At 42.4% G+C, this 23248-nt stretch overlaps 1 protein-coding gene across 1 annotated transcript in view; it reads left to right on the forward strand.

The window, feature by feature from the left end:
- Positions 1 to 23004, forward strand: part of LOC131979510 (anosmin-1) — a 47837-nt gene extending 24833 nt beyond the window's left edge. The window contains exons 3-14 of the mRNA XM_059343512.1: positions 1667 to 1729; positions 2051 to 2273; positions 7328 to 7512; positions 7872 to 8001; positions 10564 to 10769; positions 12869 to 13013; positions 13940 to 14086; positions 17161 to 17249; positions 18413 to 18584; positions 20092 to 20312; positions 20962 to 21103; positions 21966 to 23004. Of these exons, the coding sequence (XP_059199495.1) occupies positions 1667 to 1729; positions 2051 to 2273; positions 7328 to 7512; positions 7872 to 8001; positions 10564 to 10769; positions 12869 to 13013; positions 13940 to 14086; positions 17161 to 17249; positions 18413 to 18584; positions 20092 to 20312; positions 20962 to 21103; positions 21966 to 22024 (1782 nt within the window). The 3' untranslated portion in view covers positions 22025 to 23004. The remainder of the gene's footprint in view (positions 1 to 1666; positions 1730 to 2050; positions 2274 to 7327; positions 7513 to 7871; positions 8002 to 10563; positions 10770 to 12868; positions 13014 to 13939; positions 14087 to 17160; positions 17250 to 18412; positions 18585 to 20091; positions 20313 to 20961; positions 21104 to 21965) is intronic.
- The last annotated feature ends 244 nt before the right edge of the window (positions 23005 to 23248 follow it).

Here is a 23248-nt window from a genome sequence, read left to right on the forward strand (position 1 = left end):
CAGTCATGCTACAGTGACTTTTAATAATTAGACAAGTTGTGCTATGTTCCAATACTTGTAAGGAAACTGTACAGATTTCGACCAATGTTTCATCCACACTATCATGTCACAGCATATAAGCACATTGCTATTACCAGATGAGTAACTTTGTTCGGCTCCTTTTCTGTAAAGAGACTTTAAGTGACTGTTGGAGTTGGTGCTAGCTACTTTCTTTGGAAAAGATATGGCAACACTAGCAAGCTTTCATGCTACACTGGTGACAAAAAAGGGGCCCAAAAAAGGGGCCCAACAGCAGGCTGGTGACCAGCAGCAGTGCTGGGTAAATGGTAAACGGAATGCACTTAAATATTGCTTTTCTTATAGAAAATCTGTTGTGGCATTCTCCCAAGCTTGTCTTTGTGGCCACTCAAAGCACTTAACACTACATTCACACACACATTCATACTGGTGCTGTGCACTACAATACATCTCCTCCATTCAGAATCTTAGCATCAAAGAAGAACATCTGTAATTCTGACATATTGGAAATCACATGTTTTGGGTTTTTAATACCCTGGAATACCTTAATATAGATACCGCCCAAGCCTAATCTCCCCCACTGACCAATATTGGACTGTCCCAGATGAAGAATGAAGGCGAATGTGTTGAAAATTTACTGCTGTGCCTTGTCTTAGTACTGTAACTGATGCAAGAGTCTAAATTAAACGGAGTTGAATGAGTGACTTTGGCAGGTCCCTGGTTGGTGTGGTTTGGGCTGCACCCAGTGCAGCATAGAAGCAGCCTGGCAGTGGTTTGACTGTTTGACTGAGCCTGCTCTTCTCTTTCACACCAGCTCTCTGTGGCCAGCAACGGGAGCATATAAAACCCTCGCTTCTCTCAGCCCCATCTGAACATATTCCCTTTCCCGTGACAGCATCTGCCTGATTCTATTGGACATGCATGGACCTTTGTGTTAAATTACATTCGCTTTTATTGAATTTGATTCTTCCAGGGTGAGTTGTAGTATTTAAAGCAAGAGGAGTATGACTAGATTGGTAAACTTTCATTTGAAATTTTATCATCCCATTATGTTTGGCAAAATGACTTTGAGCTGCTGAGGTTTTTCTTTTATCCCACGCCTATGCCAAACACTCAGTAAATTTGTTCCACGTGTTAAAAAAGGGAATCCCAAGAACATTAAACCAAGTGTATCATTTATTAAGCGCTCTCCGTTCAGCTTGGTGAAGAAGATGGGTGTGTGGTGCCGGTGCCAGAGTGTATCAGGCCCAGACACGAGCAGGAGAAGCGGTGGGATGAGAATGAGGTGTAAACGGTATGGGAGGCAAGTGGTGTTACAGCATGAAGAAGGAATCTTCGCGGGTACACCAAATCCAAGTATCAGTAGATTTCTAGACACAGCAAGGGTGGGGCTGTCTGCTCATAACGGACAACCCCTTTGCCCCATGTTTGCTTTTGTAGAAGATTGTTTATGTGCTTTGAAGGTATGCCAGGCATCTGAAACAAAAAAAAGGTGTGACTGGCTGTTGTGAACGTGCAGGGGAAGTGGTTGAGTGAGGTGCCTGTCAGTCAGCCAGCGCTCAAGCTCAGAAAGCACCATCTCTGAAGCATTGGCTCTTTGATGTGGCTGGCTCTTTGAAGAACTGACACCCTTCTCTCCTTTTCACAGTGCCTGGAGCCCTGCAAGGAATCCTGGGACCTGAAGGAAAACCAGTGCCAGGATTTATGCGAGGTATGTCACTACCACAAATAGTGGTCGCTTCAGACTCAAGTGTTTGAGCTTTTCATACTTAGTGGGAAAATTCAATAAGAGGAAAGTTTGAGAGGAGTGTGAAGTAACTCTTTCTGTGCTGTAATGGCACTCTCTGTGCGGCTGAATCAAAGCTGTTTAAATGTACCCACCGCTCCGGTGAGTCATAAGCTGAAATGTAAACAGGACAATCCCTGTTTGCTCACAGAGCTGACTGTTTGCAGCCAGGCAGGTTGGTCTTAAAAAAGTAATCTGACATATATTTTCCCTCACCTCCTTCTCATCCTCCCCCCTGCTCCTCAGCCCCTCTTTCCCAAGAAACACTACGAGTGTCTTACGAGCTGTGAGTTTCTGAAGTCAGTAGAGGGAGTGAAGCAAGGCGACTGTCCGGCCCCAGAGAAGGCCAGCGGTTTTGCAGCAGCCTGCGTGGAGAGCTGCGAGGAAGATGGAGAGTGTTCAGCCGTGAAAAAGTGCTGCTCTAACGGTTGTGGCCACACCTGCCAGCTGCCTAAGAACCTCTACAAAGGTAATACTAAAGGTTAACCCTGCACCACATTGTATACCATTAAAATGTTTTCATCACAACTACTTGTTCGTTAAACTTATAGTCCTTAAAGGTTGATACTTTGAACATTAATATGGTAAAAACAGCTATTTCCTATGTAAAAAATATAGTGGAATAATAATATAGAAGCACCCTGTGTAGAGAATGAAGTCAAACTGTAACCAGAGCTTTTCTGTTCTTGTTTTGGTTACTAGGCCAGCCATGCATGCATGTTCGTGCATGAGTCCCTATCATAGACTGTTTGTTTTAAAAGATGAAAAGTGTCTCCCTTTTTCTCCATCTGCACAAAAAATACATCCAAAATATCAAGGACATGATTGTTGTCATTTTGTGTTGAGTCTTCACAGTAGTGGTCGGCTGGTGGAACCACGGTAAAGAGGTCCCAACCACACACCTGCTCACCCTTGATCACAGCTATCAATCATTTTTGACCTGTACTGCAGCCAGTCACAAGGGGGGATCAAGATGTTTTGGCTTCACCTGGGGAGCTGTCAGTTAATTTTTCAAAAATTATACAGTCAATGGTCTATTCAGATTCATGTGTGTGGCCAATGCGTAGGAATGGGAATCGAGAGCTGATTCCAGTTAAGGAGCAGAATTTTTTAAAGCTTAATTATCAGGAATCAATAATGGAATCGATAAAGAATTGACTGAAAAGCAGTATCAATAATGGCATAATTTTCAGCTGCAGCAGGCAGCTGTTTTCAGCAACAAAGAGCTAAAAATGTACTGTGTACTACCTGCTCAGCACTATTTAGCAGCTAAAGAGCCATATATTTCCCTCAGGAGTTGATGAACACATACTCCACAAATTAGTGATAATGTTGCTCTTTAATTTCTAGATGTGTACACAAGTTTGCTATTAAATTCACCATAATAACCTTAAAGCTATTGATATGTCAGTGTTGCGTTCAGAATTTGTCTCTACTGCCCCCAAGTGGCCAAAAAAGGAGTAATTGCAGGTTTAAATGAAAATGCATTCATAGAATATGATGCAAAACACATATAAGAAACATAAATACAAACACAATTTATTAATGCAGGGAGAGAGGAGTTTGACAGCAAGTTAAGTTTGCAGACTAGGAGGCCCAAAGTGTCTTAACGTTGGACTGTGTGCGCTAATAAAGTTGCTTAATTGTCCGTGCACTCAGCAACTCATCTCTTCATTTAATCATTGCTCGTTACTGTTTCCAAGAGGGACCAGATTAACACGGTTCAGCTGAATCATGAATATTCCCTCCCTCTCTATTTATCCTCCTCAATAAATGACGTTTCACATCTGGTAATGGTCCAATGCAAACGTCATCATTTTAATGTGATTAAATATTACAGTTTTCATCGTTTTCATTGACGGCATTCAACCAATTAATCCCTCTCTGTCAGCTATTAGTTTTAAATCTCAATGACGCAAATTACAGATTATCTTGAACAATTTTTGACAACTTGCTCAGAATCATAAATCTTTATTTCATCTCTTTGTGTTGCACCTCACCCACACATCCCTAATGCTGTTCCTGTTGTGAATTGGAATATATCTTTAGCCTTGAATTTGCTGGATAAGCTTGAGGGTTTCACAGACACAGATGTACCCAGGAATCTTTACTCCAGTGAAACAGTTTAATAGCGCTGCCCAAGGCGGCCTGATGTTCTGAGGGTGCTGAGTTGTTATGTGAGAGAATCAAGAGCCTCTGAACTTGGAGATGGGAGCTGGAACTACATTATATACACTATCAGCGCACAATTACTGGCAGCCCGAGGCCATAACAAAGTTGAGGAGATGTTGAAGTGAGAGCAGTGGAAGATGAGTCTAAATCAAGCTTTGAACCGCAGCAGCGATCCACCGGTGCTGCTTTGAATCACACTACAGTGAGCATAAGCATGTTCTACTGTGTGCACTTGAGAGAGGCAAGAGCATGTGAATTTGAGCTTATGCACACATGAAGAGCATGCTAGTATTTATATTTGATTTGGAAAAAATCCTGAGGGACTTCACGGTGGATGTTGTGCTCAAAAGGTGAACAGGACGTTAATCGGGGGAAGATGAAAGCACGCGTAACCTTGAAAATTTCAATACGGTGACCCCAGTCAATGAAAACCATTCACTGCACTGTGAGACCTTCAAATCAAGCAGCCTACACGCTGATTTTTAGTCCAAACACTGAGCTCATGACGGGTCGCCGTCAGCACTGCATTTACACTGAATTACACTGAGCAGTTTGGTGAAAGTCCGGATGGAATTCCTGTCCCAGTCCTCAGTGTTAAAGGTCTAATTAGTTGCTCATGGTTTGAAGAGCGTAATTGTTTCTATGTGTGCACAAGTGTGTGTGCAGTCTCTGCCATGATGAGCCATGATGCTGGAAGCCATTAGCAAACACAAGCGGGGAGAAATGGAGCGTTTCCCCCACTGAGATCACTCTCAGATGTGTGTGTGTGTGTGTGTTGTGTGTGTGTGTGTGTCTTCAGGTTAAGGTCCCCAGCCCATGTGCATGTCTCTGATTGAGAAATACTTCAGGATCTCTGAGACACTGGACCCCCACAGGGCTTTTGATGAGTGCCAACACATTTTTTTTACACATCATCCGCTGCTCTGTAATGTTGTATCAGAGATGTTTTCACAGGGGTGTACCTCTGATAACAAATGTAGCACATGTATAGATATAGGTGCTTTATTAGGCTCTTCTTTTATCTTTATACATATCTCTCATTTTCTCTGTTCATCACAAGAAATAACACCACATGTGATGCAACCCAGCTTGATATGCCTGTCTTTTGATCAAAAGCAGAGAACAGTTCTACACTACACTGTGACAGAAACTGGCAAAGGAGCTAGAGGGGTGCGTAAAATTAAAGAAGTGTGAAAGATGTCAGAATCAAACTGAAGTGATGCTGAAAGTGTGGCACTTTGCGAGAGGGTCCCTAAAAACTTTTCAGATTTATTAACTTTCATAGCACTGCATTATTTTATTTCAATAATATTAATACTATTTAAATGTTTCAACACAGTGATTATCTTCTTATCTTACAAAGCTGTAACTCTTAGAATCTACAAATATGTCTTTCACATAATTAAGATATTAACATACAAAAAGTAGTCAGATTATACAAAGATGCATACATGAAAGGGTGTTCCTTATATTTTGGATTTTCAACAACACATAAACATCTTAATGAGAGATTAGAAACTGAACCTGTAAATGAAATGCAGAATAAAAACTTAAAATAATACAGTAAAATACATAAAATCGTGGAGAAAAAAAATCAAAGACAAAAATTGACACTTTTGTCACTGAATAGTAAACAAAGACAAATACAAAAATTCACATGGCAGAGGAAAATAAAAGATAGTTAACATTCCAGACCCAGTAAGGCTAAATTATTGTGGTTAAATCCACTCAAACAAAGCAGCAAACGCCAACCCCTCAACATGTGGGAAATGAAAGGACATTTCAGGAACATTGTCTGTCTTGTAAGGGGTCCTTGGGTGAAAAACAGAACCTCTGGCTTATGGTCCTTGTGCTACATGAAGTATTGTAGTTTTCCTCACCCCCTGTAATTACAGCAGTCATTATGACAGTATGTGCGTGAGTATTGAGAATTATATTCCTGGAGTGTAATTGTTGGCATGATTATGACATGAATGGACGCTGCGCTCTTGCTTCAGCAGCAGTTACATCACAGTTTGGAGGAAGCCATTGAAAAATGAACACTGTATGATTCTTGGACCAAACCTGACCCAAAAGTTATCTTTGGAATGAGCGAGCTGAGGGAAAGTGTATGCGTTGCCCTCCCACATATTGCGGAAGAGGGAGGTTATGTGCATTTGTATTTTTGTGTGGTTTGTGCTTTGCAGGAGTGCTTGTGTGACTTTGTGGGAAGATGAGCTAAGGCAGAGGGAGCAGAGGAATGCTGTGGTTACCTTGGTGTTCAGTATTGCGCAGGAAATGTGACACGTTTGTTCGCACACACGCAGACACACACACACACACACACACACACACACTCGTCTGTGGAGCTGTGAAACCACAGCACAATGACCCCCAGCTGTTAGTGTGCAGAAAGCTGTTATCAGCAGGACAAAACAAAGTACTGCCTCCATATGCATATGGCTCAAGGACCCTCCTCCATCTTCCAGGACTTTTTATAAGCACCAATCAATCACTTTTACATGCCCTGTATGAAGACCGAATAGAGATATAAGTAGATCAAACGCTCTGCATACAAAACACAGTGTTGATTATGTTGTTTACCGACACGCCGTGCAGTAGCCTTGAGCCTGTGTTGATGCTGTTTATGAATGTGGAGCAGTGGTGGGCTGTTCAGCAGCAACCGAGGTCCAACATAATGGTCTGAAGTGCTAGGTGATTTATTGAGAACTGTGGGATGTATTCAGCCTTCTCCTGTACTTTCAAACTTGCTTTTCCAATCTCCATCTCATTATCACTGTGCCCAACGCTCAATCAACAACTCACTACGCCTCCACTGCAATAAATTTACTTGAGAGAGTCAGTCTGACTTGGCTGAGCATTTGGCCCAGTCCTGCACTTAATAAATCTCTAATTTATTGCACATGGCCACATCGACTCCGTCTGAGAGGCTGAATGTGAAGTGCAACGATGCAAATGAACTTTACATGCATGTGCGTATGTTTGCATTGGTGTATCTCGTGTCAGCAAGAGAATGAGACGTTACGCCGGCCCTCTCACATACCTAGATACAAACTGTGTGTGTCATTACTAAGAAGCGCAGCTACTAAAACACATCACTCTGGCCAGGAAATATCACAATCTGTCACAGAAGAAAGATGATGCTGTTGACCCGCAGCATGTATTAAATCTATTGCGGTGAGGTCATGTCTCATTTTCAAATCTGTATCTGTCCAACTCTGATGGTGTCATTTATCTTTCTAACCAAAAAAGGAAAACAACAAGTTACATGTTGAAGTTCATCTGCAACGTTCCCCACGGCGGTGAGATTAACTCCTGTCACTGTATCGTGTATCTTGCTTGTACTTTTAGGAGTCCCACTGAAGCCGAGGAAGGAGCTTGTGTTCTTGGAGCAGCAGTCAGGGCAGCTGGAGATCCGCTGGTCCTCCAAGTTCAACATCTCTGTGGAGCCCGTCCTCTATGTGGTGCAGCGCCGCTGGAATTATGGCATCCACCCCAGTGAGGACGATGCCACCGAGTGGCAGAATGTGGCGCAGGTAGGAATCTGCAAACCCTATGTGTAAAAACACTAAAGCATGCCAGTAAGATTAAAAGATTTTCTCGTTAGATCGCATCCAATGATGAGTGATTCTTTTGATCAGACATTTGGGATTTCTATCACTAAGAGCTGTCAGTTTCACATGTCCCGGCGTGCCACATGCTACAGCTGTGAAAGTGCCGCAGTGCGCTGACAGACTGTTGCACGCGGTTGCACATTCCTCACAGTCACAGTGTCTTTGAAAGTTTGGCAAAGAGAAACACACGGATGACTGATGTAGCAGCAAACTCACATGGGGCTGTGACCCCACGTGAACCCTGACCCCTGTGGTTTTCTATCCCCCCATCTGTCCCTCAGACTGCAGAGGAGCGCGTCCAACTGGCCGACATCAGAGCCAGCAGATGGTACCAGTTCAGAGTTGCTGCTGTTAATGTCCACGGGACCCGGGGCTTCACTGCACCCAGCAAACACTTCCGCTCCTCCAGAGGTCGGTGTGTGTATGTACATATGCATGTGTGTGTGGCCTTAAGTTCCTGTTTGACACCCACTGCCCTCCATTTGTTATGGTTAGGACCTTGGAACAGGTGGAGCCTTTGGGAAAGCTGACTTGACTTCTTATCGGACTGCACAAACCGAATGTATATATATATTCTTTATCACGGACTCACAGAAATTTTGCTTGTCTTTTGAAAAAAAAAGTGCGTTTTGCATCTCTTTAGAGGACTTAAAGACATATTTTTTGTCAAGACAAGTTAAAAAATATTCGGTTCTGTTACTGATACCTTCACTTTGATATTGTCCCTTGAACAATACATTTTTTTAATACTGATTTTTTGTTTTGTTTTACATGGATATGGCAACAATTGAGGTTCAAAATTATGTGAAAATGCATTTTTTCCACAAACCTTTGGGAAAAGCTGTAAGTTGTTTAACCCCAAGGCTCCAAACAGAAGCAGAAAACTGATTAAAAGATGATTTGATCTACACTGACGACTACGACAAGTATCACACTGACCGCTCTTGCGACCTATAAAAGCACTAAAAGTCCTAATGGACTCGAATTTAACCCACGCCACTTACTCTTGCTATGTTTCTTGACTTCATCCTTGCTTGTGTTGTATTACTCTCATTTGTACCTCGCTGTGGATAAAAGCTAAATGACATTGTAGAATTGTAGAATAATTGGAAAAGCCAATCATCCATACATTATGTGTTTATTTAAAGCTCTTTTCATGTATTAAACCTTTGAATTCTATTGTTTACCTTGTTAACCTGAATTATAAATAAGTGTTCCACCTCCGCAGCTTTTACACATTTACCCAGGGAGCTAAGTGGAAAGGGTAATTTATGCTGATGCCATGTAAAATGAGAGTAATGAGGAGGGACTGGGTGTGCAGAACATTTTTTTTTCTGCGTTGCAACCAGATCTTCACTTATGTCTTCAAAGAAGGGGTTTCCCCCTCTTTACAGTCATATAAAATGTAATATGTCTGAATTAGTCAGGATATTGCAGGTTTCAAATGAATGCAAGTGTTGTCTTGCTTCCAGAGGGAGTGACGTAACCGAGACGCGCTTCAGATCTTTGCCACAGATTAGTGAACGAGCTCTGATGGCATCCTGTGTTGCCGCTCCGCTCCTGTACCCTGCACTTTCTCCACTGCTGAATGACACTAAATCACAGTGTTGCGCTGCAGATGGCATTTGTTAAAGACTGTTGTGTGGTTCCCAGGGATTACAGATTTGTGAATATAATGTGTCAAGATTGAATCTGATCCAGATCAGATACAGTGTGTTTGTTTGACATGTAGAGGCAGAGACTTTTGCCCGCCAGTTCATACTTCAGAGAGTTTAATGTTGGTAAATGTAATAGTGTGTAGACTGATTTGATTTGATTTGAATTTTTCATTTATTTAATGCACAGTGCACATCAGCATTCTTTACCAAACTTGTGTTATTTATTCATGAATATATAGAAAGTTGTTTTGCAGTTGTTTGGAGTGCTGGCAGGCATCCTAAGCACTTTCCATGTTCTGCCAAAAACTTAAAATCTGAGCCAAATGCAAAAAGTATTAGCCTGTTTGGTGGTGTGTGTGTGTGCGTGTTGACCTGCCCTGTCAATCCTTCGTCATACATTTGCTCCCAGGAGCGTTCTGGATGGCTGTCAGATGCAGCCAGGCACCAGGTGGGAAAAGGATTCTGCTGCAGGGATGGAAACCGATCTCCAATCAGGCCAATCAGTGCCAGAACGTTGATAGATTGATGGGAGCTGTCATGGATTTGATGAGCTCCTGGCCATTCTGTCATGCCATTGTTATTTATATAGTACGGCCATCTCATCTGATTGCAATTTTGCACCACCATACTTTGTTAGGGCAATTTGTAAGAACTGACTGCTTATTTATCTTGCGCCGCCAACATCAGCTGGTATGGAGAGCCGATGTGTCCAATTGTGTTGTTGGACTGGATTAAATGTGTTTCAGGTGGGACAGGGCAGGAGGAGAGGAGAGCCAACATGGTGTGGCGTGAATCATTTTCTCATTACGAGGGCTTTTCCCTCTGGTCTGGCGTCTGGCATGCGCTCCTCCTGCACCAGGCTGACATCAGCTGGGTCACGGCGCATACGGATGGGTTCAGAACCAGCTTTAATCCACACACACTTACACACAGTACAGGAATGTTGATTGTGGAGCCAAAGTGAGCAGCATGTGTTTGTTAACCCCTGACCTGCGCTCTCGGTCCTGCTGAACGCTGTCATAGACGTGACATGACACCTGTCATAACATCTCATGGCAGATTGTCAGCGGACGACTAATTACTTTACACAGTGTCATACCGGTGCCCCTACTCAACTGCAATGCTAACCCACAAGTGTTGAAAGGTGTCTCGCCCTTTAAAACATTCACTCTGAAATTACAAGAAAACTGCCTCGGCTTAAGATTTGTCACAAGGAACCCAAGGACCCTTTTTGTCTCCTGTTCTAAATATCTGCAGATGTATTAAAATCTGTTGCCGCTGACTGTGTTGTTTCTCGTTGTTGCTATGTCTTCAGATCCATCTGCTCCTCCGAGCCCGGCCAGTCTGCGTGTCACCAACGTGACGCTGGGTGACGAAGGCCTGGTGACAGCCCGTCTCAACTGGACCCTGCCAGAGGAGCCCGATATCCCCATACATCATTACAAAGTGTTCTGGAGCTGGACTGTGCCCACCAAGTCCATGGTGCCATCCAAGAAGAAAAGGAGAAAGACCACCAACGGGGTAATCTTCTCACTCTGTCTCGCTGATGTGCTCTTTCTCTTTCCATCCCTTTTTCCTCTCTCTAAGACGACAGGGTCTCGTCCAGGATTATCTCAGCATCTTCTCCTCTGGCCTCAACACATCACTTTAAATATTATCCATGCAGGCCTGCAGTGGAAGAAACTTTGAACATGGAATTTGCATTTATTTATATATAATTGCAAGGCAATCCATCACACAGATTAATTCAGTGTGTTCTCCGTTGTTTTAATTCCTGATATACTGATGAAAGAACCCTTAAACGCACCGTTAAGCTTTGAAAGAAAACACATTAAGTGTGATAAATAGCTATATTTATAGATATAAATAATGATTTCAAGGCCTGTGTTTCTTAAATATCTCAATGTTAATAGTCCATTCTTTTTCTTTTTTTCTTTCAGTTGGTATGTTGGAGGTTTTGTTTTCTCCTCCCTGGTTGTTTAATTTAGCTATTTCTGAAGTGGCACATTTGTTTTTATGTATTTGTTTGTCTAATATTCAACATGAGCCTAAGTAGTTTCAAAATCAAGTGGTTATATAACTATACTCTCAATTAATACCCTATCTTTGTATTATGTACATTTAATTAACATTTTGATGCTTTTACAACTGTTTCTTTCAAAGCACTGAAAGGTGTTTTGTTCTAACGACAAAGCAACGGCCATAGCTGGGTCAGCTCGATGAAGTTGACTCGATGTTGAATGATTTGATTGGTAGACGAGAGTTTGCATGTATTCAAAGAAGAGAACAAATCCAAAACGACACTTAAAATTTGAATGGCATTCTCCCAAATGAATGGAACCTGTCTAGACACGGAGGCAGCTCCTTTTATAAGCTTCTGTTAGCCTTGATGGTGCTGCCGTCAAATTTATCCCAACAGCTTTGCTGACTCGTGTTGTTCAGATAAATGCCAAAAGAAAGCATCCCTGCACGTTGACAACATGCCAAGCACCAAAAATAATGTTATAATCTACTTCTACAACACTTTACCATGTAACCAGTTATTCCCCAACACTGCCTACATAGTCTGTTTAAACTAAAGTGAGTAACTCAGAGCAGAACAGATAAAATATCCAAGAAAAAATCTCTAATAATGCCATAAATATCATGTTTAATGGAAAATATAATCAATTCATTCTGTTATTGCCTTGGAACAGTTTAGTCTGCATACTGGAAGTTTCTCAACTATTTGGCCTTTTGTCTGGGATGTCCACTTACTATCACGAAAAAAGAATAAATACAATTTGGTTTTAAAATATTAAACAAACAGCCAAGCTTAGACTTTCTGGCTCTGGCAACTCCGAAAGCCACAGAATAATATTATGATTGAATTACAAATTTATTTTTTTGTTTCTACAATGGTGCATGCAAGCATTGATGAGACTGTGACAGATTAAAGCAAAGGGTCCATAAGTAAATTATAGAGTGTCCTCACATATTACAAACTCTACTGCACATAACTGAATTTCTGTGAGCCATTTGCTCGATCCATCTGTAACATGTGGCCTGATAGCACATACCTGTGGCTCAGTATCTGTGAAGAGCATTTCATTACTGGAGCTGATAGACAGATTGTCTAGACAGTCCACACACATCTCTATAGAGTCTTCTCCTGAATTAGTGTATGAAATGCATAGCAGATGTGGCACAGAGGAGATAGAGGTGGGAGACACCAGACACCCATTGACACATGTACTACTGGTTTCCACTTTGGCACCTCGGGGCTTTGAAAGCAGCCTGCTGGTAGAGGAATGTCAAAACAAGCACAGTCAATAACAAGAATTCATCAAGCTCACGCTGATGGTGGAATGCTGCAAGTCAAACACAGTGAGGAAGCCCTGGGAGGCTCTGATAACACGGCTCCCTCACAAGGCCCTGAAGGCTATCTCCTCACCATGATACCTTCCCCAGCTCCACATGTGTTCTTAATAAGCAGGGCTTTCCCACAGGCCCGGGTTGGCCCAGGCTGAGCTGAGCTGAGCTGGAACTGTGACTGGGACACTGACAGGGCTTTGAACGGAGCCTCAAGTGACAGTGCGGTAACATACAAAAGCCAACATGCAAGTGTTTTTGTGCTGCAGGCACAGAGCTGGGTGGATCTGGAGGGACTGCAACAGAACAGCAGCTACACAGTGGAGCTGCAGGCCGTCACGTACTGGGGACAGGTGCGCCTGAAGAGCTCCAAGGCTTCTCTCCACTTCACCACCTCCCAGAATAATGAGTCAGGTAAACATTGGTGCCTATTTTCTGTTGGTCATAGCACTGTCAGGGTTGCATTGTGTTTTTTTGCCACTAGAAATGACAGTACAGCCAGCCGGTTCTACACTTTTGTCGGGACTGAAATATCCCTAACTATACAACTGATTGGCATGAAATGTTGTGTTCCCTTCCTTTCTGCTACATAGCTAAATGGCATGTATATTGCCATAATTGTCAGTGTTATGATACTGAAATTGGCAAGTTTAAGTATAGAAGAAGCCAAATTGAGACACAGCATTTATCTAGCTTTGCCCTTTGGTGAATCTTTGTAACCAAACTACCTTAGTTTTGTACGAGAATCCCATCAGAAATGCAGTCGAGGTTATTTGGCAATCAAATCATAGGTGCAATTAAGAGCCACATGCAAGGTCATGCACGACCTGAAATAGATTTAAAAAGGACTTGGACGGAGCTGCGGTGTTGTGATTGCAGATCCATATGGGATTGAATTTAGCAGAAACCAATTTTCTTTTTTATTTGTTTGTTTTCCTTGAGAGTTAATTTTTCCTAAATTACTGTGAGTCTTCAGGCAAACAATCATCATGAAAATTGCAAAAAGCAGGAATGGCCAAGGTGCTCTGACAGCACATCTGCATTCATTTGAACCTCCTGCGTGTTTATGAATCACAGAGCAGACCTCAGCGCTGTGAGGGTGTAGGTTTTTTGCATGTGTGGTGGCTCGAGAGGAAATTGAACCTCTAACCTTGGCAGTGTTGCTCAGTACTGCGTGTACCCATCGAGTTTCACCAAATTTCTGCTTAAAGAACCGGTTGTAACTGCTGTGATATTACAAAGAAATAATTGTGTGTTTCTGTTACCATGCTGGAGAGTTTTGCCACAACACAGTCACTGTCTTAGCTACAGCAGCAAACGTTTCTCTTTTCTCTTCCCAGTAAAATCGGTGATCAAGTCAAAGAAGGAGGAGATATCCCCTCTTGGTTCGACCTTGGCCAAACGCCCCTCCGGCCCTCTGGAAGTAGGCACGCCCTTCTACCAGGATGGCCAGCTGCAGGTCCGTGTCTACTGGAAGAACCGGGGAGGTATGCACTCTATTGTTTTGATTTACTGCATTGTTAGAATCTAATTAGCACCTCGTTAAGCCCATCAATCACTATGACTCATGTACACTATAATAAAGTGTTATGACTGACTCTCAGTAACTTAAACAATGGAAGACTCCTTCTTACAAATGTGGTATCAGATGGTGTAAATGAAATAAATGAAACAATGTGTCATTGTGAGAGCTGAGAAATGCGAGTGCTGGGTAAATTGGTGTGAACCTGCACGTGGACTGGCAGAGCGGAGCCACTGTTCAGTAAAGAACAATAAACACGCAGAGCCGGAGCCTTGCAATGGGATTTATTGACAGCTGTATTTAATAGATCCTCGCCCGCGCATTAGTGTTAAAGCGGTCCATTTTGTTTTACAAGACCTGATGTCATGGGGAACAGAAAGGGTCGTGGGTTGCAGCACAGCAAGGGGTTAAAGCCTATAGGAATGCCTGTCCCCACGGCGTCCATTCCCCCAGCCCTTCTGTTAATACCAGAGTGGAAATATGGAAACCTTGAAAGCCATGCTCTCAGGGTAACCTGTCAAGTCCCATTCACTGGTCTATGTTATGTTACTAATATATGTCATCGCCTAAGCCAAACTCCACATCTTAGAGTCAAGAATGCAAACCCTGGCTGAAGGAGAGGCCTGGTGAGACACCAACTGCTGAATCAGAGTGAGAGAGAGAGAGAAAAGGGGAAGATAGAGTTGGCCCAGAGCTGTTAGCGAGGTTGGCCTGGACTCAGAGAGCTGAGTGATGCTGACGGGGATCAAGCGTGGCTTGGGAATCACAGCGTTGCAGTGCAGAGTTAATCCTGGTCCGGCTTCTTTTTCTGTGTCTTGTTTGCAGCGCTGGTCTGCAGCGTGTGTGTGTGCCACTGCCACTCATTAGTCTGAGGGATGACCCTGGCTTTGACTCTGACAACCTGGGTTCCACTACTGTAAACATACAGACATGCAGATGGCCTGGAGAGTTGTAGTCTCTGGACATCTGGTTTGTGTGACAGAGAGAAGGGACAGGTTAACTGAACCATGATTAAACTCTCACTCATTGTCTCTGTGATGCAAAGCAGTCCGGCCTCTGGGTTGTCTCCAGCAGACGAAAGCGAGCCTTACTGTACACCAGCTCAGATAATATATCGCTGTCTGCCCGGCACCCAGACAATAGGCAGCAGTCCGGCGGTGGCGGCACTTCTGAGGCTCGCTTCCAGCCATGATTTATCGAACACCGCTGAGGTTCTGTTCTCTACCTGATTTCCATGTCCCATTTCTTGTTTTACATACCACTTCCCCTCTCCGTCAGACCTGGCTAAGCATATCTTGTTTATTTTTTCCCGATTTCCCGGTTCCCTGTAATTCCTCTCTTCTGCTTCCAAAGAGCTCAGGGGCTCCAAGTGCCAGATCTGTGTCTAAGCCTTCAAAGGACCCCTTTTATCTCCCCACTACAACCCAGGCCCCCGCCGAGGGGCGAACATAGCATAACTCAATTATTAATCGGAGAAGTATTTCACGTATCCAAGCGACACTGTAGAATGAATAATAAATCCAGTAACGTAAAATGAGGGTGATGGGCAGATAAACACTGCTGCTGATGAGCTCAGGAGGAGCTACTGTACAGTAATGAAGCGTACGAGAGCTACTGTGTCCCAGCAGGACCGAGGCTGCTGCTCCACTGATGAGAATGCAAATCCTTAAAGTTGAAGTTAGTTGAAGTTTGGGTTGGGAATTGAGCCTTCAGCAAACAAAAGGAAAGGTTTATCAAAGAGGAAAATCATGAGCATAAATTAATGCAGGATAAAGAAAGATATGCTTTCATGTTTCTTTTATATTATCAGAGAAATGCATTATTGTCAGCATCAATAATGGAAATGGATACATCAGATCTCAGATAGGGACTCTTGTAATTAATAAGATATCCATCAGTTAATTATTTCAGCCTGTTGGATTTTATTTTAATACTAATGTTCAGTGGCTGCAGTGGTGTTACATAACATACGTACATTTACTCAAGTTCTGTCCTAATGTGCAGTTTAAAGATATCTAAACATACTGTACTTATTGCATATCTGTGATCAACATTTGTTTTTTTCCTACAGCAACATATAAATGTGATTGTCTTTCTATTAGAAATAAGATGTTATAAAACATATCTCTAGAATCTGCTCCCTGCTGTGCATTTAGACATTTTTCTGCTGAGCCCTGTTAATCAGCTCAGGTAACAGCTGAATTTTGAATCCTTAATTACAAAGCAGCTTGCCATCTCCTTTTTCATGAATCTGACATCCCGCATCTCCGTTTTCCACGTGCCTTCTTCCCAAAACTTTGCTCTGCACTTCGTTCCACCAAGCACAGAAGTTTGAATATTATAGATAAAAAGTTTCATAAATTGTACTGCTTGCAGAAAAAGATTCAACCTGATTTAAAATGTTATATTAATCTAAATTATATTGTAACGTCATAAAAATGAGAAAGCTTGCAGATAGGCTATGTAATGTATTCAGCATCATAACATCCGAATACTCCCCTCCAACTCCTGCCACTTAGTCAGTAAATAGTGTGAATATAGTGACAAATGCCAGCCTAGAGTGAGCTTGGTGCGTTGGTCAATAGTCCAAAACACAATTTGTGCCAATAAAAAGAGAAAAGCCGCAAATCATCACATTTGAGAACCCGAAACCGGTAAATGTTTGCCATTTTTATTTAAAAAAAACAATTGAATGAACCTCAATTAGACATAAAATATGCTGTCAATTAATTTTCTGTTGACACACTAGACATTTTGACATGAGTACTTGATACAATTATATTAATAATATATCACATGAGCCGTTCTGTTGTCTTATAAGTACTTTTTATGATTTATGCCACATTCATACGCTCTGGTGGAAAACACAAACTGTGAAATATAAGGTCTAGACTTAAGTTAACAACAAAAATGGCCCATTTAAGTGACACACAGCCATAAAACCTTGTGGCTAATCGCCACACCACTGGATCTCATTACAATGTGGCCTAATGCTTCAGTAAACAGAACTTCTGAAGATTCTTTCTCTGGTTGTTTCAGACCCCACCGTGAGTCGCTACCATGTCCAGTGGATGCCGGAGTACTGCAGCCACAACGAGACCCGAGGACCGGAGAAATCCGTCACGCAGGTAAGTTTCCAGTAGCCGCCTCACACACCTTTCTACTAATGGTCCCATCAGAGAATGCCGAGCACAGAGCTATGGCACGATCAGCAGCTCTATTCTATGCAAAGCACGTGCCTAACCTTTTGTCTGATGCTGAGAAAGGACAGATCAGCTAAAGAAAACAACTCCACTGTAGTGAGCCTGAAGCCCTGTTGCGTTGGATTTGCACTGGGCAAATCACTGGCTGTTGTTTTGAATATTATGAGTCAGTCGTGTGGTCAGGCATGTGGTGTGTTGGCCAATAAAACGCATTTACTAAAACAATGTTTCCCGGAATGGGGATCATTCACCTCCAACGGCCCCAGCCATGTATTCTGCATGTGGCTGTCTGGTAGAGTGCAGTATGGTCTGTTTAGGGGTTGGGAGAGTCTGGGGGTGGGAGGGGGGTTAACTGCTTGGGCTCAGGCTGATACAGGATGGCAGAGGCCTGGCAATCAACACATTCTTTGGGGACCGGCGCTTTCGTTGCTAGGAAATATACATCCATTTTCTATAGATCGCTGGGAAGGATTCCAGGCTTGTGCTTTTATGTGAGCACAGCGCCTCATTCACTTTTAATCAAAGCTGTTTCATATCAGTGAGAATATACACACACCCTCTCTCGGGGGACTGCCTATTAATGTAGAACCTCTTTATTACAAATGCAAGATCTGAATCCACTAGTCAGCAGGATTTCTTATTATTTTGGTTTCCTTGAATGAGATGAGAAAGGCGTTTTTTCTTTGGTGTGTGTGTTAAGATCAATAGATGAATAAAGTCCCAAATGAGTGTAAAGTGTAAGACTGCAGCACAGAATTCATTAACAGGGTTTTTACTGGCCAGTCCCCTTTTAAAAATTACACATAAATCCACTTTGATTGCTGCTTCTTAATTAAGTCGTGTTCACTCCACATGTGGAAGCTATAAAAAATCATTTATATTGTAAGTTGAATAAAAGGGATAGTGGTTTAACCCCTACCATGTGAGTGTTCAAAGTGGTCCTGTAATGTGGGGCATGTTCCTGAGGCCTGAACGGGAATGTGATCTGCCCCAGCACTGTGTATTTAATTATCTCTGAAGCTCCATGGGACCTGACCTGGGTGACATGTCAAAGTCATCATGGCTGAATAATGTGTTTCTTGGCACAGGAGAACTACATCAACCTCCCAGGCCTGCTGTTCTCCTGCAAGTACAAAGTCACTGTTCACATGTTGAAGTCCAAGAGGCGCTCCAAGGACGAGAGCACCACCTTCCTCACACCGTCCTGTGCTACCATCCGTAGCAAGACTCACAAACACATCCCATGCCCAGGGGAGGGAGGTGAGTGTTCGGCTCTCTGACACATACAGGGCATACTGAAATCGATCTGTAGTTCAACATGTTGTGAAATACACTTACTCGCTTTCTTGCCAAGAGTTAAAGAAGACAGATGCCGCTCTCATGTGTCTATGGTAAATATGAAGTTGCTGCCAGAAGCTAGTTAGCTTAGCACAAAGACTGGAAACAGGAGGAAAAAGATATCCTGGCTCTATCCATAGTACCAAAATCCACCTAACAGCAGCTCTAAACTTCACTACTTACAGACATTAGCCCCTTTCATAGTGCCGTCCCGCTATATTACCGGAAAGACCTGTGCCGACTTTTCGCCTTAGGGCAGTAGTAATGTATGTGCTGCAGTAGTATGTGTTCAGTTAGCGACCTCCGTTTGTTTACAACAAGCACCGGACACTCTGTGCACAGTAAGCGAAGCATGTTTGTTTACAATCAGCACCGGACACCACATGTACAGTTTGCATGCCGTTTTTTTTACAGTAAGCGGCGGATGCTCTGCACAGTTAGCGACAGCGGCCACAGTGAACAGTGATTCGATGACAAGTGGGAGGTGTGTGTTAAACGTCATGCGCGATGTCAAATATCCCGCCTTGCCGGGATGTCCCGTTCATAGTGATCCTGCTTCCAACAGACCCATCAATTTTCCGCCTCTGTGACTACCTCTGAAGGCGGAAAATTGGTGGGATCATTTGATCCCGGCATCCCGTATGAAAGGGGCTATTAAAGTGGTGTCAGACTTTTGAATGTTGTGTTCACATCAAACACAAAGCAAGTTTCTCTCCTTGGAAGGACAATATTGGAACCGTTTATTTTCGTGCTTACTTGTGTGTGACATGCCTGTGATGATACCAACAACTTTTCTTTCCATCGTCAATTGGAATAACTTTTAATACTTTATACCTGTTGTGAAAGTCTCAGCTAAGTCTGGACTCATAACATCATCTAGAGGTGCACACATAAACACAATAAAACTAAGCCAAAATAACTGCATCATGATGGTAATGTGTAAAAAGTTTGAATTCTGGCTTTGTTATGTCTGTTTGCAAGATGAAGCATCAACAACCTTAAATGCTTGTTTTCTGCATTGAGTTCTGATCATTCAGGGCTATGTTTTGCAGTAACTCTGCAGTAATAGGCTTTGTGACACCGCATCAGCAAATGTTGTGAATACTTGAATATCACAGATTTATGTCATTGGTAGCGTGTCTTTAATTACTTATGCTTTATTGTTGATTTGATGCACAGTTAATGTATTGCACCAGAAATAGCTGTAAGCTAATTTGCATTTGCAGTCCCATAACAACACTAAATTCTAAGCATGAAATCCAAAACAATAATCCATAATTAAAAACAGTCTATTCCTTACATAATATAATAGAATGTGGTGTGAATACTCCATAAATCTTTGCAAGAAAGCAATTAAGTTTATTTCCCAAAATGTCAAATTATTCCGTTAATATCATCACCCTGATCAAGAACACCCTTCTCCTCACAGCTCCAGGGCTACCAAAGGTTTTGGCTAAGCCAGAGAATCTGACGGCCTCTTTCTCCATCATCGAGGGAAACATCACCGGCAACTTCCTGTGGCGTGTGTCAAGGGTGGCTCCCCATCAGCGAATCACAGGTTTCCAGGTCACCTGGGCCGAGATCACCACTGAAAGCCGGCAAAACAGCCTGCCCAACAGCATCATCTCCCAGTCCCAGATCCTGCCTCCAGTAAGTCCGTAGAGAGTAAAGGCTGTTTTCTAATGCTGCCTTTTGAATATGTCTCCATATCCCGCAGGGACCACGCTGTCATATAGAGTCTGTAAATGTCCCTTGTAGTAGGAAGGTATGTTCTATTTTCAGCAGTTCATCTCACAGCATCTGTCAGAGGTGAGGGTGATTTCAGGATAACACTGTTGTGGCCTCCTCTGTATGAATCTTGCGATAAGTGGTGGTGTGTAGACAGGCACAGGGAGAGATCTGAGGAAGTGTTGTGTCCTGCTGGAAGTCCTCCTCCTCCTCGTTTTCATCTGCCATCATGCCTTCCTCTTTCATCCTCTGTGAGAGCTCCGAAAAAGCCGCTCTTTGACATAATCTGCTCCATCAACAACACGTTCCGCCTATCTGCACCACCCAGCCTCTGGAGCTCATCTATAAATAAAACCACCCACCGCACACTTTATCAAGCTGGCAGCAAAAGAGGAGAGACAGCAAGCCTTATGAAAACAAAGTCTTTGTTTTTGTCTGTGGCTTGTGCAAAGACAGCTCCGCAGCTGCTTTTCGGCCCATTCAAATTCAAGTCCTGTCAAATTCAAAGGCACGTTCTGTTGGATTTCAACTGATTGCGTGTCTCATTCTGTTTCCCTCCCTCTCTTGGCAGGATCACAACTTACTTGTCGTGTCCAACCTGCGGCCATCCACATACTACAGACTGGAGGTGCAGGTCATAACAACTGGAGGGGAAGGTCCTGCCACTGTCAAGACCTTCCAGACCCCAAACACATTACCAGTCATTCAACACCGTAAGTCTGCCAGCTGCTATTATGCCAAACAACTCAAGGAATGTATGCGTCATACCTTAATTACCTCAGTTTAAAAGATTATATGCTGGATTTATCAATATTTTGATGCTCTTCGGTGCCAAATCATGTCTACTAATGTGGTTCTCTTCAACAATTTTTTTTAAAGTTGGTGTTGCTGTTACTGCTCAATGCTAACAGCATCATGTAGCCCTTGAGAAAAAATCTTAATTTTCAACATATATGGGTGCTTCATCTATAAAAATACCACAAATCTTTTGATATTTGAAATGAAAAAATCCTATTGCCATATGTTTGTTGACTTTGGCATCTCACACCAGACAAGCTAAGCTAATAGGTTGACATACAATCAAAGTTAATAAAAATAGATGATAAAATTAACAAAGTGTCAAGATACATTGATTGCTGTGGTTATAAATGGATTCTATAGCTTTATTCCTCACAATAAAGTTTATAGTCTCACTTTAAATGTGATGATAGAGGCTTCAGGATTATTTAAGTACCTTGGAAAGTGCTTGATGATTTGTACGAACCTTAATGTTTACAGCTTATTTCCGCTGCCCCCAAGTTGCCGAAACATCAGCAGTTTTAAGAAAAGATGCTGCGCTTCCGCCACATTACTTTGTGTTAGGCAGCATAATTTCTTTTACAGAAAAGCCACACTTAAGGCTGGGTGTTTAGCTCAGCAAAATAAGCAGGATGTAAAAAGTATTTATGACCTAGATAACAGGTTAAACACTGTAATGTATCAGCAACAGCCAGAAGCAAAACAAGCACATTTATACTGCATGAAAGAATAGTTAAATGGTGTCTGACAGATGTGTGATAATGTGTGTTGTTCCAGGACCCAGACTCCGGCAGCACCACTCTCACCACCAGAAGCCATCAGTAGAGAGGCACTGAGCTGCAAGTCGAGGCAAACCCAATAGGGAAAAGCTCCAGTGGCTCTCTGCTCCTGTCTGTCAGGGAAGGAATGTGTGGAACCAAACAGAAACACAGCGCACCCGACCATGAACTGACCCCCCTGCTCGTGAAATATGGGTCCATCTTCTCCAGGCTCCACAACACATCAGTTATTCCTTCTTAACCCCTCTGCCTTGACTGAGACATGTCAGCGGACGGGTTGGTCTGTACAGTGAAATTCATACCGCAAGGTCTCATATTCTGCGTTGGTTATAGTAGTACACAGCTCCCCAAACTCATCCTCAAACTCATCCGGAAGTTATGAAATTCCAGGTAAAAAGACCCAAGAACCCCCCTAAAATAGTCCAGGTTGTCCTCATACGCAGCCAGTTATTATCAAAATTAGGTCACGAATCAGAAGATGGTTGAACATGGATGGAAGGAAATGCCAGAACTGTAAAACAATTGTTTATTCATGAAGAAAGAAAGGTAGAAATTCATCTATTTATTATGTGTTACCCATTAAAGAGGCGCTTAGGCAAACAGTCAGTACTGATGGATAATGTAACTTAAGTCATTGTTGTCTAACCCAGAATATTTCACATAGTATGTTGCATGTAGTACATTAGATTTTTTGAACTGTAAATGAATTACTTGCTTCAAATTGAAAGCTTGTAATGGTTTTGCATGACAACCGTTAGCATTCTGTTGGCATGAAATAATGTCTGTGTTACCTCTTTTCAGTATGTTAGCAACATTTCATTAACAGATTAACAAAGAATTATATTGGGAGTAATACGTAATGTTTATTAATGAAATTATAACTTGTGTGGAAATGATGAATTGTACATGTTCTTGGCTGTAGAAATATTTGTCGTGGAACAGTCAGTGAATGTCTATATTTATTTATGTGTGTATTACAAAGTTTGGTTTGGATGTGTGTGAATGTGTATGTTTCGTGTGTTCTAGTCTCAAGTTTTTGAACCGGCAAAAAAAATCTTGTAAAGACATTTTGTAAAAATGGAATTGTAAATACAGTCTTATGTTACATGTTATTTTTCCATGGTAGAAACTGTACAAAATGCTAAGTAATAAAATAATCCTTAACCAGTTTCCCCTGTGCTGTTTGTTTAATTGAAGCTGTGTAAGCGAGCAGTAAATAGACATGCTTCTCCTCCCAGTGCTCAACTATTTGGCAGTTAATGTTGCTTATTTTGGCTGTAA

Source organism: Centropristis striata, chromosome 10, assembly GCF_030273125.1.
Source record: "Centropristis striata isolate RG_2023a ecotype Rhode Island chromosome 10, C.striata_1.0, whole genome shotgun sequence".
Lineage (NCBI taxonomy): Eukaryota > Metazoa > Chordata > Actinopteri > Perciformes > Serranidae > Centropristis > Centropristis striata.